This window comes from Panthera tigris, chromosome A3 (assembly GCF_018350195.1).
Source record: "Panthera tigris isolate Pti1 chromosome A3, P.tigris_Pti1_mat1.1, whole genome shotgun sequence".
In the NCBI taxonomy this organism is placed as follows: Eukaryota; Metazoa; Chordata; class Mammalia; order Carnivora; family Felidae; genus Panthera; species Panthera tigris.
The window spans coordinates 119,395,015-119,408,943 of NC_056662.1; the positions used below are offsets into that span (position 1 = coordinate 119,395,015).

The 13,929-nt window shown below is 53.1% G+C and overlaps 1 protein-coding gene across 1 annotated transcript in view; it reads left to right on the forward strand.

The window, feature by feature from the left end:
• DNMT3A (DNA methyltransferase 3 alpha) overlaps positions 1-13,929 on the forward strand; it is a 98,736-nt gene that overhangs the window by 42,585 nt on the left and 42,222 nt on the right. Inside the window, exon 4 of the mRNA XM_042982359.1 lies at positions 12,221-12,491. Within this exon, the coding sequence (XP_042838293.1) occupies positions 12,221-12,491 (271 nt within the window). The remainder of the gene's footprint in view (positions 1-12,220; positions 12,492-13,929) is intronic.

Consider the following 13,929-nt stretch of genomic DNA (forward strand, 5'->3'; position numbering starts at 1 on the left):
TTTGGCCATTATGACCCTCTCTTCTGAGCTGTTTGTAAAATTAATCCCAACGAACACAAAGGAATAAAAGACAAGATATTAAGCCCACTGGGGCGCCTGTGGTTCAGCTGGTTAAGCATCCGACCTCGGCTCAGGTTATGATCTCACGGTTGGAAATTTTGAGCCCCACATCGGGCTCTCTGCTGTCAGTGCAGAGCCTGTTTCCGATCTTCTGTCCCCCCACCCCTGTCCGTCCCCTGCTCTCTCTCTCCCTCTCAAAAAAAAAAAAAAAAAAACATTTAAAAAAATATTAAAAAAGGGGCGCCTGGGTGGCGCAGTCAGTTAAGTGTCCAACTTCGGCTCAGGTCATGATCTCGCAGTCCGTGGGTTCGAGCCCCGCATCAGGCTCTGTGCTGACTGCTCAGAGCCTGGAGCCTGTTTCAGATTCTGTGTCTCCCTCTCTCTGACCCTCCCCCATTCATGCTCTGTCTCTCTCTGTCTCAAAAATAAATAAACGTTAAAAAAAAAAAGATATTAAAAAAAAGATAATAAGCCCACTGATCATGTGCTTGGATGGCACTGGTCTTCAAACTATTACACGTCTTTAGGGAACTTGAAAATAAGTATTTTGAATTTTTGCCGATTCGATACTGTCACTACAGCCACACGCATGAGTTTGTATTTTACAAAAGTACTATTTCTTGCTGGATTGAGAACTGAGAAAACAAAACCAAAAACCTGGCCTTTCCACCCCGCATAGTTGGAAGAGCACACGGAGAGAGCTCGTGCCTTCCACTGGACTTAACGTTGACTGCCACCCCACATCGCACTGAGCTGAGCCACACTGCACTGTCTACCCACCTCACTGAGGACGCAGACCAGGAGCAAAGGCGTAGTTAGGGTCGTGTAGCGCTTTATTGCCTACAAGGAAAGGCCTTGTGCAAGGGTGACTTACTTACCTGTGTGAGATAGGTGGGGCCTCTGTCATTACGATGCCCACGTTCAGATGAGGAGACTGAGGTTCAGAGAGGATGTTTGGGACTTGGACTCCACACCTCCCGCCTGCAAAGCCCACAGCACTCAATCCTCCTTACCACGCCAGCCACATGCTCTGGAAGCCTGGGTGTTCCCAAAGCCGCCTGAAGTTAAAATGTGAATGCAGGGCTGTTTGAAAGAAGTGGAGACCTGGTCTAAAAAGCATACAGAGAAATGCAAGTCAGATATAATAGGAGGAGGGTGACCAACCCAAGTACCAGAGAGCCTGGGGGTAAATGGGCAAGGCTGCAGCGGCCTTCAGAGCGAGAGGGGGGCCCATTAAAACCGGGCAGTGGGGCTGGTCTGCAGCGCTGGCCTCAGAGCCAGGATGCTTGAGCCGAGCAGGCAACAGGAAACAGGAAGCCCGTGCGGGGCTGGGCGTGGCTTAGGAAGGGAGCTGGCACCTGGGCTCAGGGCCTGCGGGCTGGCCGGTGCCCGTGATGGGGAGGAGGGAGAGCAGTGTGCAGGGTTGATTTCTGCCGGCCGGAGAGTGTGAGCCTGTGCGTGGGTGCGAGCCTCAGGGTGGGAGGAAGAGGCATCTTCCTGTTCACCAACTCCTGAGGACATAACAAGTGGAGGTGTCTGAAGCCGGGTCCTGCCTGGTCACAAGCCCCAGCAGCCCTGCAGGCACCTTTGTCGTTCATGCTGGTTACAACTGGGGGACTAGGAGGGACAGTTTCTGCCCTTGCCCACCAGACCCTGGGGAGTGACCAGCCCTTTAGGGCTCCATACCTTGTGTACTAGCTATATGTATTTATTCATTGAAGATTTATACTCACCGACTTCCTCCAGGGTTATTTTTTGCTCAGTGGGAGCATTCTGAGGTCACCTCTTGCTAAGAATAACCCAGAAAGGGAGGGGGAGGGGGAGGAGGAGGGGGTTGGGAGCAGGGGCCCAGCTCAGCCAGGCCAGCCCAAAGCCAACATTACTCACTCCACGTTGGAGGCTGAGCCTCTGACACAACGCCCAAATGAGTTCAAGAGGGCAAAGCTTCCCCTCTTCGCAGCAGAAGACTTGGGGTGTAAACTGGGAAGTTAGGGAGCCATTTCACTGCAGCTCAAGCCAGCTGGGGACAGTTTAACTCAGCTGTTGGGCGTTTGCAGTATTGGCTCATTTTCCAACCTAATACGAACTTTTGATTCGTCTCCAAGTTCAGACAGAGCTCAAATCCCCTCTTTGTGTCCAGGTCAGAATGGTTCCTTCACCGATCTTTGGAACCTTGATTCAGTGACTTGGTGCCCCCTGGGTTTTATGCACAAAACTTTCAGAAAGTATCTCCCAGTCCTGGCTGCCAGCCCCTCGGAGGGCTTCGCTGCCTGTGAGGGTGCCTCGATGCAGTGCTAGCACCCGTCTGTCCGTGGTTTCCGAAGTGTGGGGAGAACAGTTCTGTCGCTCATCTTAGGAGGTTAGAGACCTCTCGTAACTATGCCCTGCAGATTCATCTGCCCATTCCTGCACCTGATGGGTCAAAGCGGCACTTGCCAGTGGCATCCAGGACCGAGAGCCTGGCTGGTAGTCTGGTCTTCAAGTGCCAAAGACATGCTGGGGGGGAAGGAGCTGGACTTGGGCCTGGGAAGGGAGGTAATGTTTACAAGTCCAGGGAAAAGTGGGAGACTTTCCTACCTAGGACCTTCCTGAACAAAGGTGTGGAGGGAGGAAGGCGCACTGAAGGAGGCACTGAGAGCTGACTGGTGTGGCTGAGTGGCTGAGGGTTTCATTTATGAACACATTAGATAGCGGTTGGAGAGGTAGTTGGCAGGCGGCCCGAGGGGTTTACACTTTATCCTCTCAAAAGTGTGTTTATCTAGGAGATTTTTGAGGGGGTGGGGGGCGTGAAGCAATGGGGGTCATGTTTTGGGCAGCCGGCTCTGGCATCCATGAGCATGGGGGGTTGAGCACGAGAGACTGCAGGGAGATAGGAGGGTGAGGTGGGGCGGTGCCAGAAAACACCCCCAGAGCCTGCCAGGGGAGGCAGCGTGGGACAGAATTGGCGGGGCCCACACTGCTGACCGCTGCAGACCGGGGAGAAGGAGGGGAGAGAGGAGATGCTGCAGGCCCCATGGATGGCATCAGTGTTGTTGTCAGAGATGGAGACGTCTGGAAGAGAGCAGATTTGGCAGGGGCCCTCGCAGAGGTCACTCTAGATAGCTGGTCTCAGCGAGCATCTGAGTGAAATCCCAGAATCTCTGTTTTGTTTTTCCAAAATTCCCTGTTTCTTTTCATCCCGCCTTGGTCCCTTCCCCAGAGTCACACATTCCAGGGCCACCTCCAGAGAAAGCCCTGCTTCCCTCCAGGGGTGGCCTCCAGGGGGCTTCCTAGGACCCTGTGGGCCTCTCTGGAACCCGCCCTGCACCTGCACCACTCCTGTGCTCCTGTGGGTGCTCGCCAGCACATGCACCCGGACAGAGTTGTTGACGCTGGTTTTCTTTCATCATCATCACCTAGGGAATTGTGTGCGTTTTGGTCCCGCCACCTCGAGGAAGATATAACCGAACTGGAAAAGTTCCAGAGCAGGGCAGCTAGCTTGATCAAGGGGAAGGCAGGGCTGCCAAGTGAGGACAGACGAGACTGTGGCTCCCCAGTCCGGAGAGACAAAGGCTAGAGGGGATGCGATTGAAGTTGTGAAATCATGTTGAGGGGTGGGGTGGGGGGGGGGGTTGTGGTGCACCCCAGTGGGGCTGGGTGGGGAGGTACCCCTTTGAAACTTTAGAAAGGTACAGGAAGCACAGAGAAAGAAAGCCCCATTTTCCATGGTGGATTTCCTTCTTACCAAACCCCAGGCCTGGATGGTAGGGGTTGAAAATAGAAATAACTTCAGAAGAGATTTACCTAAATATGTGGGTCTTCTATACCTGGTGGCTTTTTAACGGGAGCCTCCAGCTCATCCTGAAATCCTTTGAGGTTGACTTCAAAGAGCACAGCCAGGCCCTCTTCCAGGTGGACAGGTGTCCCTGCTGGAGGCAGAACCCCGAGTGGCTTGGCCACCACCAGGCGTGTTCGTTCTTGCACGCACTTGCCATGGCCAGCAGGGGCGCAAACTGTGTGACCTCTGAGGCTCTGCTGAGCCCTGAATTTGTCTCCTAGAATCAGTGTCTGTCCGTCTGTATCTCTTTCACACACACACACACACACACACACACACACACACACACGGTAGAGCGATCTGCTTAGAGTCTGCCTCCATTCACCTCAGGAAGGCAGAGCAGGGAGGCTTTGGGGACCTCTTTTGGGAGTTGGCAATGCGTGGACCTCTCTGGCTCTCCCTGCCTCAAGGCCACGTCCGGCCAATCAGATCGAGGGCCGCCAGGAGAAGGGGCTGCAGGAAGGCCTGGGGCAGAGGCGAAGGGGGGAGTGTGGGGCCCAGCGCCAGTGCTGTGGGACAGGCCGCCCTGCAAGCTGAAGTCAACCTGTAGCAGGAGTCAGCCTGGGAGAATCCAGGGCTTGGTGGGGGGCTGACGGGCCTGCGGGTACAAGGAGAGGGGGACTGTGTGTGTGTTTTTGTGGACACCGCTCTGCCGCCTCCCCCGCGCATCTCCCAGGCTGTGCCTCCGGAAGGTGGCGCACCCCTTGTGTGTCTGTGCGTGTGACTGTGTGTCTTCAATCAAGAGGCCAAGGCTGGCGGGATGCCAGGGTTCCCGGCTGGCACAGAGCTGAGTGCTGCCAAGGGCCTTAAAGGCACAACGGCGGTAACACGGGGTGGGAGGGGCCGCCCCACATCTGCCGGCCTCTGGGCTTCCCGCCCCAGCGCTGCGCTGGGGTGCAGGAGAGAAGGCCCCTTTTAGCTGCAGCCCTGGCCTCCAGGGCTGCAAGGGAGAGCCATTTAGGGGCCCAGAACCAGCCCGGGAACCTGACTCAGGCCTCCAGGGGCTTCCTGTAAGAGAGGCCGGGCCCTGGGCCGGCCCCCTCCACACCTGGGCCCAGGTGAGCCTGCACGCGGGGCTGCCCTGGACAGCTGGTCCCTGTGCCCTGGCACCCTCAGTGAATGGGTTCCTGTGCCCTCAGATGTCTGGGCCTCGCCTCCTTTGTATTGTTTTCCTCATCTCTTATTTGCCAGGTTTTAATTTTTTGTGTGTAAATATTATTATTATAATAAAGGGCCTCTCGAAAGTCATTTCCTTATTTGGAACCTCAGCACACTGCCCCACCTTGGGAGACGAGGCCTCATCTGGGGGGGGGGGTGTTCTGGGGTCTGGTCCAGACTTCCAACAGAGGAGGAGGCGAACAGGGGCGGGGGCCTGGACAGGTTCACTGCCGAAGGTTGCTTCTTGCTTTGCCTCCGGCTTTTCCCTGCTGTGGCTGCTGCCAAGGAAACAGCCGGCAGCCTTTCCCTGGCCCTGCTTAGGCACATCAAAGCCTCCTTTTCCTCCTTGGAACCCTTGGGATTTGAGGTTGGGTTTTTCCAGAGACTCAACCCAAAGAGGGAGCTGGCTTTCAAATGCCTCTCTCGTACCTGGGTCATTCTGGAAGCTTTACCACTTAGAAGGTGTGTGACCAGAGGCCTTGGTGCCTTTTTCCTCGGAAAAGTGAGGGTAACGCTACCCACCAGGACGACTGTGATAATTACATTTATTAATTGCGTGTGCATATTTATGCCGCGTGCTCAGTGCTAGGGAGCTGTAGGTGGAGTCGTTGGAAGGGAGGGGAATGAAAAGAGACGTAAGGCAAAACTCTTGAGTCTACGAGGGAGACACATGGTGAATAATGAAGTGTAGCAGAGGCGTGCTGTAACGAGCTAGGGTGTGGAAGGCTCGGTAAACAAACGTGCCTGCAGTGGGCTGGGGGTTCGGTGACCTCTGGACTGGACTTTACCCCCCCCCCCCAACACCTTTACTGCCAGGCTGGGGTGGGGGGGCTGGAGGGGCTGACTGTGACCTGGGGACAGGGCCTAGCACAAATACCTGCCTGGCTGGGAGTGTGTGTGTGTGTGTGTGTGTGTGTGTGTGTGTGTGTAAGAGACAGGCAGACTTTAAAATGTTCCTTAGAAGACACAAAGTAGAATAGTGGTTACCAGGGACTGGGGGCACGGGGAGTGGGGAGTTAGTATGTGGTGGGTGCAGTTTCCGTTTGGGATGATGACAAAGTTCTGAAGACGGATGGTGGTGATGGTTGTTCAGTATGAATGCGCTTTAACGCCACTAAATTGTACAGTTGAAAATGGTTAAAATGGTAAAATTTTATGTTAGGTGTATTTTGCCACAATACACTTTTTTAAAGACGTTTTAAAAAAGGGTTCTTAGAAAAAGGCAGTCTGCTCAGTGCCCCCCATTCAGCCCAGAGGTTTTCAACAGCAGCACTGTTGATATTTGGGGCCGAATAATTCTTTGTTGTGGTCGCTGCCCTATTTTTGTATGGTGTTCAGCAGCATCCTTGACCCCTACCCACTAGAAGCCAGCAGTAGCCCCAGCCCAGTGTGACAATCAAAAGTGTCTCAGACACATTACCAAATGTCTTCTGGAGGGCAAAACTGCCCCCGGTTGTGAACCACTGCATTTGCCAGCTTGAAATAAGCTGCTCACAGGAGAGCCCGAGGCGGGGGTGGTAGGCAGGGGGGTAGCGGTAGTGGAGGAACCATTGTCCCAGAGTGGAGGGGTCTTGCCTGGAAGGAAGGCAAAGGTCAGCAAATTCTGAGGGACCCCAGGAGGCGGTGGGCAGGGTTTGAAGACCCATAATGGGGCATACAGGCAAGAGTAGGTACATCGTGGGCAGTGGGATCAGGCTTTACCCATAACTGTTGCCCCCTGCCCCCAGGGGGGAGATGTGACGGGGCGCTAGCTGCCGCCATTCCCATTCTGCCAACTCTGCCGCCCCTCCCCCCAGCCCCACAGGTGAGAAGCAGAGGAAGCTGAAATTGTCACCTTCAGCTGCTGCTGGTGGCTTCTGAAAGGACCAGGGGCTTCTGCTGCTACCCCTCCCCCTCACCTCCATGGGAAAAAATAAGTGTCTCAGGGTGTGCCGCTGTGTCTCCTTTCAAGGCAACTGTGAAATAAAAGCAAACAAAAACCGAATTTTAAAGTTAACATCTGACCTGCAACTAAGTTGAAACTGCCTCTCAGCAGATGAGCAGGGTGTTCTGAGTTGTAACCTAAGCTTGGCATGCAAGAATCGGTTATGAATACTGAGTGCCCAGCAGGTGCCCTGCTCCTGCTGAGTCGAGCTGGATAAAGCAAACTCCTTGCCTCCAGGAGTGGACAAGCCCAAGGGTGACAGGGGACAGGAGAGGAAGGAGCTGGGAGGAAGGTATGGAGGTGGGGGCAGAAGGGTGCAGTTCTGGCTCTCCCGGTGGCTTCCAGATGTGGATCAGGCTGTGCTCCTCACCCGAGATGTCCCTTTCAGAGTGTACGCAGCCCCTCCAAGAGATTTGGACAGTCACTTCAGTTCATTTGCCTGTGGACCTCCTTCCTTCCTCTCAGAGGTTTCTTATAGGTGGATTCAACCTGCTCAGTTGCCTGGGCCCCAGAGAGGAAGCCAGTGAGGACCTACTGCTGGCTTGGGGAGGGGAGGGTTCTTTTTTTTTCAAGATTTTATTTTTAAGTACTCTCTATATCCAATATGGGACTTGAACCTGTAACCTGGAGATCAAGAGTCACATGCTCTACCAATAGAGCCAGCCAGGCATCCCAGCGTTGGGGAGCTGGGGGGGGTCTTGAGTTGTCTCAGGGGCTGGCCTGGGCTGGAGTCAGCAGCTCCCCCGATTCCAGAGCTTTGGCTAACGCAGACTCATCTAGAACCAGAAAGAATGGGCAGTGGAGGGTGGTGTGGTTGGGAAGAGAGGAGGTGAGGACTGTGTGGGATCCAGGGGGGATTTCAGCCCACCGAACTAACCCTGGGGCTGGAGCTGTGCAGAGTGCTTCCCTTCGCCTGATTCGCCCACCTCTGGAGAGAGTGTGGGGTCTGCTGCAGACTGAGGTCCTCCCGGAGCGGGCCTGGGAGGGGTGTGTGAGCAGCGTGGGTGTTAGAACAGGTCCTCCTGGCTCTCTCTGCTGGAGCTGGCGATCAACAGGAAGTGAGTCCCAGGGTTAGAGCAGGCCATGTGGTTCCCAGGCAGGAAGTTAGTGACAGCAGGGTTGTCTCGAGCAGCTTTGGGGGGCTGGGAGCCTGCCCCAACTTGAGGTGTCTGTGGGCAGCAAGTGGCCAGAGGGGAAAAGGACGCGGCCATGGTAAGAGCTTGGCTCTGACCTGAATTTCCCAGCCTGAGTTGGCCAGCGGGACCCCCACCCCGTCTTCCTGGGAGTGCCATGTTTAGGGCTCTGTGGTGCCCGACACAGCTGGGCGTTAGGGGTGCCCTGAGGGTCCGGGTATGCCCTACTCTACCTGGGCTGTCTAGAGGTGAGAGGATTTGTACCAGGGAGGGGCGTGCTAGGCCAGGGAACCCTGTTGGCTTGAGCAGGGAGGTGGGAAGGGCCATCTGAGTCCTGGACAGAGTGTGTAGGTCCCAACACTCAGAGATGGAGGCTAAGGAGAAAGACGGGGCCTCCTTGCTCGCTTGTGTTCCTGTGTTTGGCCTCCTGGCTGTGGCTTGGGAGGCCCTCTGTGCCCAAGGCTAGGTTAACAGGAGGACTTCTTGTTCCTGCCAGAGGCCTCCTCTTTTTCTTGCTACAGCCCCCACCCCACCCCCAGCCTCTGAGGACTGCATACACTTGCAGCTTTCCATGGGAGCTTCCCTTCCTGGAAGCAGGCCTGCCCCAAGCTACCCCATTCGGCCGGTCCCTTTGCCTCAGGCTGCTCTGTAGGCCTGGCCTGGAGCCTTGTCCAGGGAAGACTCTGGTTTTTATTTTGATTGATTTATTTTTTTTGTCCCCAAGACCCTTGTCCCTATTTGCCACCCTGGAGGTTCCTCAACAGATGGCAGCAGCAGGCTCAGAGTTGAGGATACAGACCCTTAGAGCAGAAGCGGCCTTGGAGATTGCCGGGGAGGGAGACCAGCGCTCTCTCTCGGGCCGTCAGGGTGCACTTGAGTGGTACAACTCTCTGGAGGGGATTTGGCCTATTTACTCACACTTAGGCGGGCCCTCTACCAGCCAGCCCACTTGTGGGACTCCAAGCTACAGAAATACACAGGTGCACAGAACTGTGAAGTGCTCGGGGTTCACTGTAGGTAAAGTAAATCCCCCCAAAGGCTCACTATTAGGGAACTGCTTGAATAAATTACGGAGCCTCCATTCAATAGAATGTTGAGCAGCTGTGAGATAGGAGACGGATCCATATGTACGGGTATGGAGAGATGCCCACTCTGCTTGTTATGTGAAAAAGCAAGTTATAGAACACAGAGTAGTATGATACCCTATTAGAAAAAAAAAAATCTGGATCTGGATGTGTGTGCGAATACATATGTATAAACATGTAACTCACACATGATTGTAGATGCATAGAAAAAAAAAAAAGTCTAGAAAATATACTCACCAAACTGTTGATCAGGGTTTACCTGTGATTTTGGAAGTAGGGAGTTGAAAAATGAGATTTAGGGGCGCCTGGGTGGCTGTCGGTTAAGCGTCTGACTTTGGCTCAGATCATGATCTCGAGGTTCATGGGTTCGGGGTCTGTGTCAGGCTCTGTGCTGACAGCCCGCTTCAGATTCTGTGTCTCCCTCTCTCTCTGCCCCTCCCCCTCTCACACTCTGTCTCTCACTCTCAAAAATAAACATTAAAAAAAATTATAAAAAAAAAAAAAAGAGAAAGGAGCTTTAGCCTTTTAAGAAGACTCATTTTTGTGTGGCTTGAATTTTTATAATATATGTGTCTGACTTTTAGAAACAGAAAGAAAAAAAAAGACTTAAAAAGATGGGAAAAACCTCAGGGGACTAGCCTAAGCATCTCACCTTCTAGGTGGGGCACCCGAGGCCCCCTCCTGAGCATTGCCTAACTGGCAGGCCAGTGGCCCGGTCTCCCTTCTCATAGGCATTCCGCGGATGCGGCTGGCGGGTGCCGAGGGTGGCCTTGTGCCCGTGGGCATGGCAGAGCACTGATCACAGGGGAAGCTAGCTTTTTCTGCTCCAAGAGGACACCTCCCTTCCTTCTGAGATGTCTGGGCCTACTTGCCCCCCGGGGGCCAAGCACAAAGTGCTCCTCAGACTCTCCTCCCCTCACTCTGTCCTTACAAAGTGTGTGGCCTTATGCAAGTCACAGAATTCTCTAGAGCCTCCTCAGGGAGGTTGAGTGGCTCTAACGGGGTAATGGTGACAAGGAGTCTTGCCCACCATGCAGTGACACTTACAAAGGACAGTCACGATTACCCTTGATGGGATTCTTACTACCTGGAACTGTAGCAGGCTCGGGTCTTAGACTCTTGGGATGGAGCGATACATTTCCTTTCAGAGGGGAATATGAGAACACGCGCCAGGGAGGGCTTACCGCAGAGGCTGCAAACTGCTTCTGTTGGGGTCGGGGGGCAGTTTCTCCCGGGGCCTGGGTGCTGGGAGAACACGTGGGGTCCAGAGCTGAGGGAAAGAACTGTGCCGGGCTTTGGGGCCCAGCAGAATGTATATTTGAGAGGCTCCCCCTTTGACTCTTCCGCTCCAGGGGGCAACTGGTCACTATTTGGGTCTGGGCCTTAGGAGGCCAGAACAAAAGCCAGAGACATCGGACGGAAGTCAGATCAGCCCACAGTGCTGACGGCAAGGAGCTTGCTTGGGATTCTCTCTCTCCCTTTCTCTCTGCCCCTCCCTCCTCCCTCCCTCTGTCTCAAAATAAATAAATAAACATAAAAAAAAAAAAAAAGTCAGATCAGCCCAAGGTTAACAGAATTGATTTGGTGGCACTAGAATCTTCTGAGGAGTGGTCCTAATTTGCAGTAGGGATAGTGCAAGGGATGTTTGTTGTTTGTGTTTTTGTTTTTTAAAAAATCCTTGATTTTTTTTCTTTTATGTATTTATTTATTTTTTATTTTGTTTTATTTTTTGTTTTTTTAAATTTACATCCAAATTAGTTAGCATATAGTGCAACAATGATTTCAGGAGTAGATTCCTTAGTGCCCCTTTACCCATTTAGCCCATCCCCCCCACACACAACCCCTCCCATTACCCTCCGTTTGTTCTCCATATTTATGAGTCTCTTCTGTTCTGTCCCCCTCCCTGTTTTTATATTATTTTTGTTTCCCTTCCCTTATGTTCATCTGTTTTGTCTCTTAAAGTCCTCATATGAGTGAAGTCCTATGGTTTTTGTCTTTCTCTGACTATTTCACTTAGTGTAATACCCTCCAGTTCCATCCACATAGTTGCAAATGGCAAGATTTCATTCTTTTTGATTGCCGAGTAATACCCCATTGTATATATATACCACATCTTCTTTATCCATTCACCATCGATGGACATTTGGGCTCTTTCCATACTGTGGCTATTGTGGATAGTGCCGCTATAAACATGGGGGTGCATGTGTCCCTTCAAAACAGCACACCTGTATCCCGTGGATAAATGCCTAGTAGTGCAATTGCTGGGTCGTAGGGTAGTTCTATTTTCAGTTTTTTGAGGAACCTCCATCCTGTTTTCCAGAGTGGCAGCACCAGCTTGCATTCTCACGTTTATGTATTTATTTTAATTTTTTTTTAACGTTTATTTATTTTTGAGACAGAGAGAGACAGAGCATGAACGGGGGAGGGGCAGAGAGAGAGGGAGACACAGAATCTGAAACAGGCTCCAGGCTCCCAGCTGTCAGCACAGAGCCCGACTCAGGGCCCGAACTCACAGACCGTGAGATCATGACCTGAGCCGAAGTAGGACGCTTAACCGACTGAGGCACCCAGGCACCCCTTATGTATTTATTTTAATGAGGCTCTAGGTCCAATGCAAAGCTTGAACTCACAACCCTGAGATCAAGAGTCGCGGGCTCTGCTGACTGAGGCAGCCAGGCGCCCCAGAACATTTGTTTCTAACAGCGGGCCGCAGCGTCGGCTTGGAAGCCCTATGTCACCTCAGGGAGCGGGGGTGGTGGCCAGGGTGGCTTGGGCAGTGAAACCAGCCTGGCACACCTACCGGGATTCTTCTCCCGCTTCTGAAGCTGGAGCGCACAAACCCCTTGACCTCAGGGAGTCAGGCCCACGAATCCCTTGACACTGAGAGCAAAACCGTGAGTGTCTCTGCTGGTACGGATGCTTACGTGAACACGGTTTTCTGGACAAAGGGGACATCACTCACCAGAATTTCCAGAGGGGTTAGTGATCTAAGAGAGACAAGACCGCTGGTCTAATCCTCTCCTCCTGTTTCTTCATCTTCCAGGTGGAAAGCAGTGACACGCCGAAGGACTCCGCAGTGACCTCCAAGTCTCCGTCCATGGCCCAGGACTCAGGCCCCTCAGAGCTGTTACCCAATGGGGACTTGGAGAAGCGGAGTGATCCCCAGCCTGAGGAGGGGAGCCCCGCTGGAGGGCAGAAGGGCGGAGCCCCAGCAGAGGGAGAGGGTGCGGCTGAGACCCCGCCCGAAGCCTCCAGAGCTGTGGAGAATGGCTGCTGCACCCCCAAGGATGGCCGAGGAGCCCCCGCAGAAGAGAGTGAGTCTTGGGCACAAGGGGCAGCCTCTCTGGGCTCCGCAGGATTCCCCCGAGGGTTAGAGACTTGGGGCCAGCAGGTCCGGTCCGGGGAGGCATGGGAGCTGAAGGTCGGTGGGCTTGCCAAGGCTGTGCCCTGGAAGCGGCTGGCTGCATGCAGCCTGCATACGTATTTTATTTGGCCCATGTAGTGTTTTAAACATCTAAAAAAAATTAGTTGCCAGTATTTAAAAATCAAGAAATTTCACATAAAAATCTGGAGTTTTGGCTTCTCGTGAAGAAAAAAAAAAAAAGCCAGATCTGGAAGCAGTGGGTTTGCAGAATGCTAACAGTTGCGGGACTGGGGTGATGGCTGTCCCCCCACCCCGCCCCCTACCCCTTCGTAGGCTGGGTGTGCACCTCAGTTTCCCTCAGCCCTCACCTGGCGCGCAGCTCTCAGGGATGGTTGTGTCTGTAGCCTCTGGGCTCTTCAGGGCAGTGGATGCCCTTGTAGGTGTTAAAAGCCCAGTTAGTCTTCCCCAGCACAGATGTCCTGAACCCAGCACAGTTCAGCTGACCCCGCTAAAATGTGGTTGTGACTGAGCGGGGTGGGGGAGGGGCGGATGGGGTGGCCAGGGCGCTGCCCGGCCCAGGCCCCTTTCTCCCTGGACTTTTTGGCCTCTCCCTGGAGTCCTGGAAAGTTGCCTACTTTTCTCTTTCAGGTTAAGCCAGTGATTTCAGGGCCAAGCGAGCTGTAAACATGTTGGTAATGAGGACAACTAGCATTTGTACAGGGTTCACAGTTTACAGAGCGCTTTCTCATATATTATCACATTTGATCCTCCCAGGGCCCTGCCAGGTTGGTTTGCATATGTGCATTTTAAATTCAAAACGTCTTCTTTCCAAGTGTGTATGATGGAATGAGTAAATTGATTAATTGGCATCGCTTATTTTGCATGGATCCAAACCCAATATTCATGCAAGATTGAGCGCATTTCCAGAAAAGAGAGTTCCAAATTTATTAAAAAATATCTTTCATTCATTTATTATTCAACTAATACTTTGATGTTCCCATTATGTGCAAAGCGCTTTCTGGGGCACTCTGTATTCGTTGTTTTAGTCCTCCAAACAGTCTTCCGGAGGTATTATTATCCCCATTTTAAAGCAGGAAAAACTTGCCACTTAGTGAGAGGAAGTGACTTGCTCAGGGACCCTGAGCCTGTAAGTGGTAGATCCAGGATTCATTCCGTCTTGGTCTCTGGCTTCAAAGTCGGTGTGCCCTTCCACTGTCCCCTTTTATTCTGCAATGGGGCTCGGGGTGGGCTGGCCCAGAACTGTCCAGGGCTCCTGCCCTCACCCAAGTGCCTCATGGGATATGTCCCGACACTTGGCAGAATTGTTCAAGGGGCCTGAGTGGGGGGGAACTGAGGAGGAAAGGGAGAAGACACCATCCCTCCCGTTA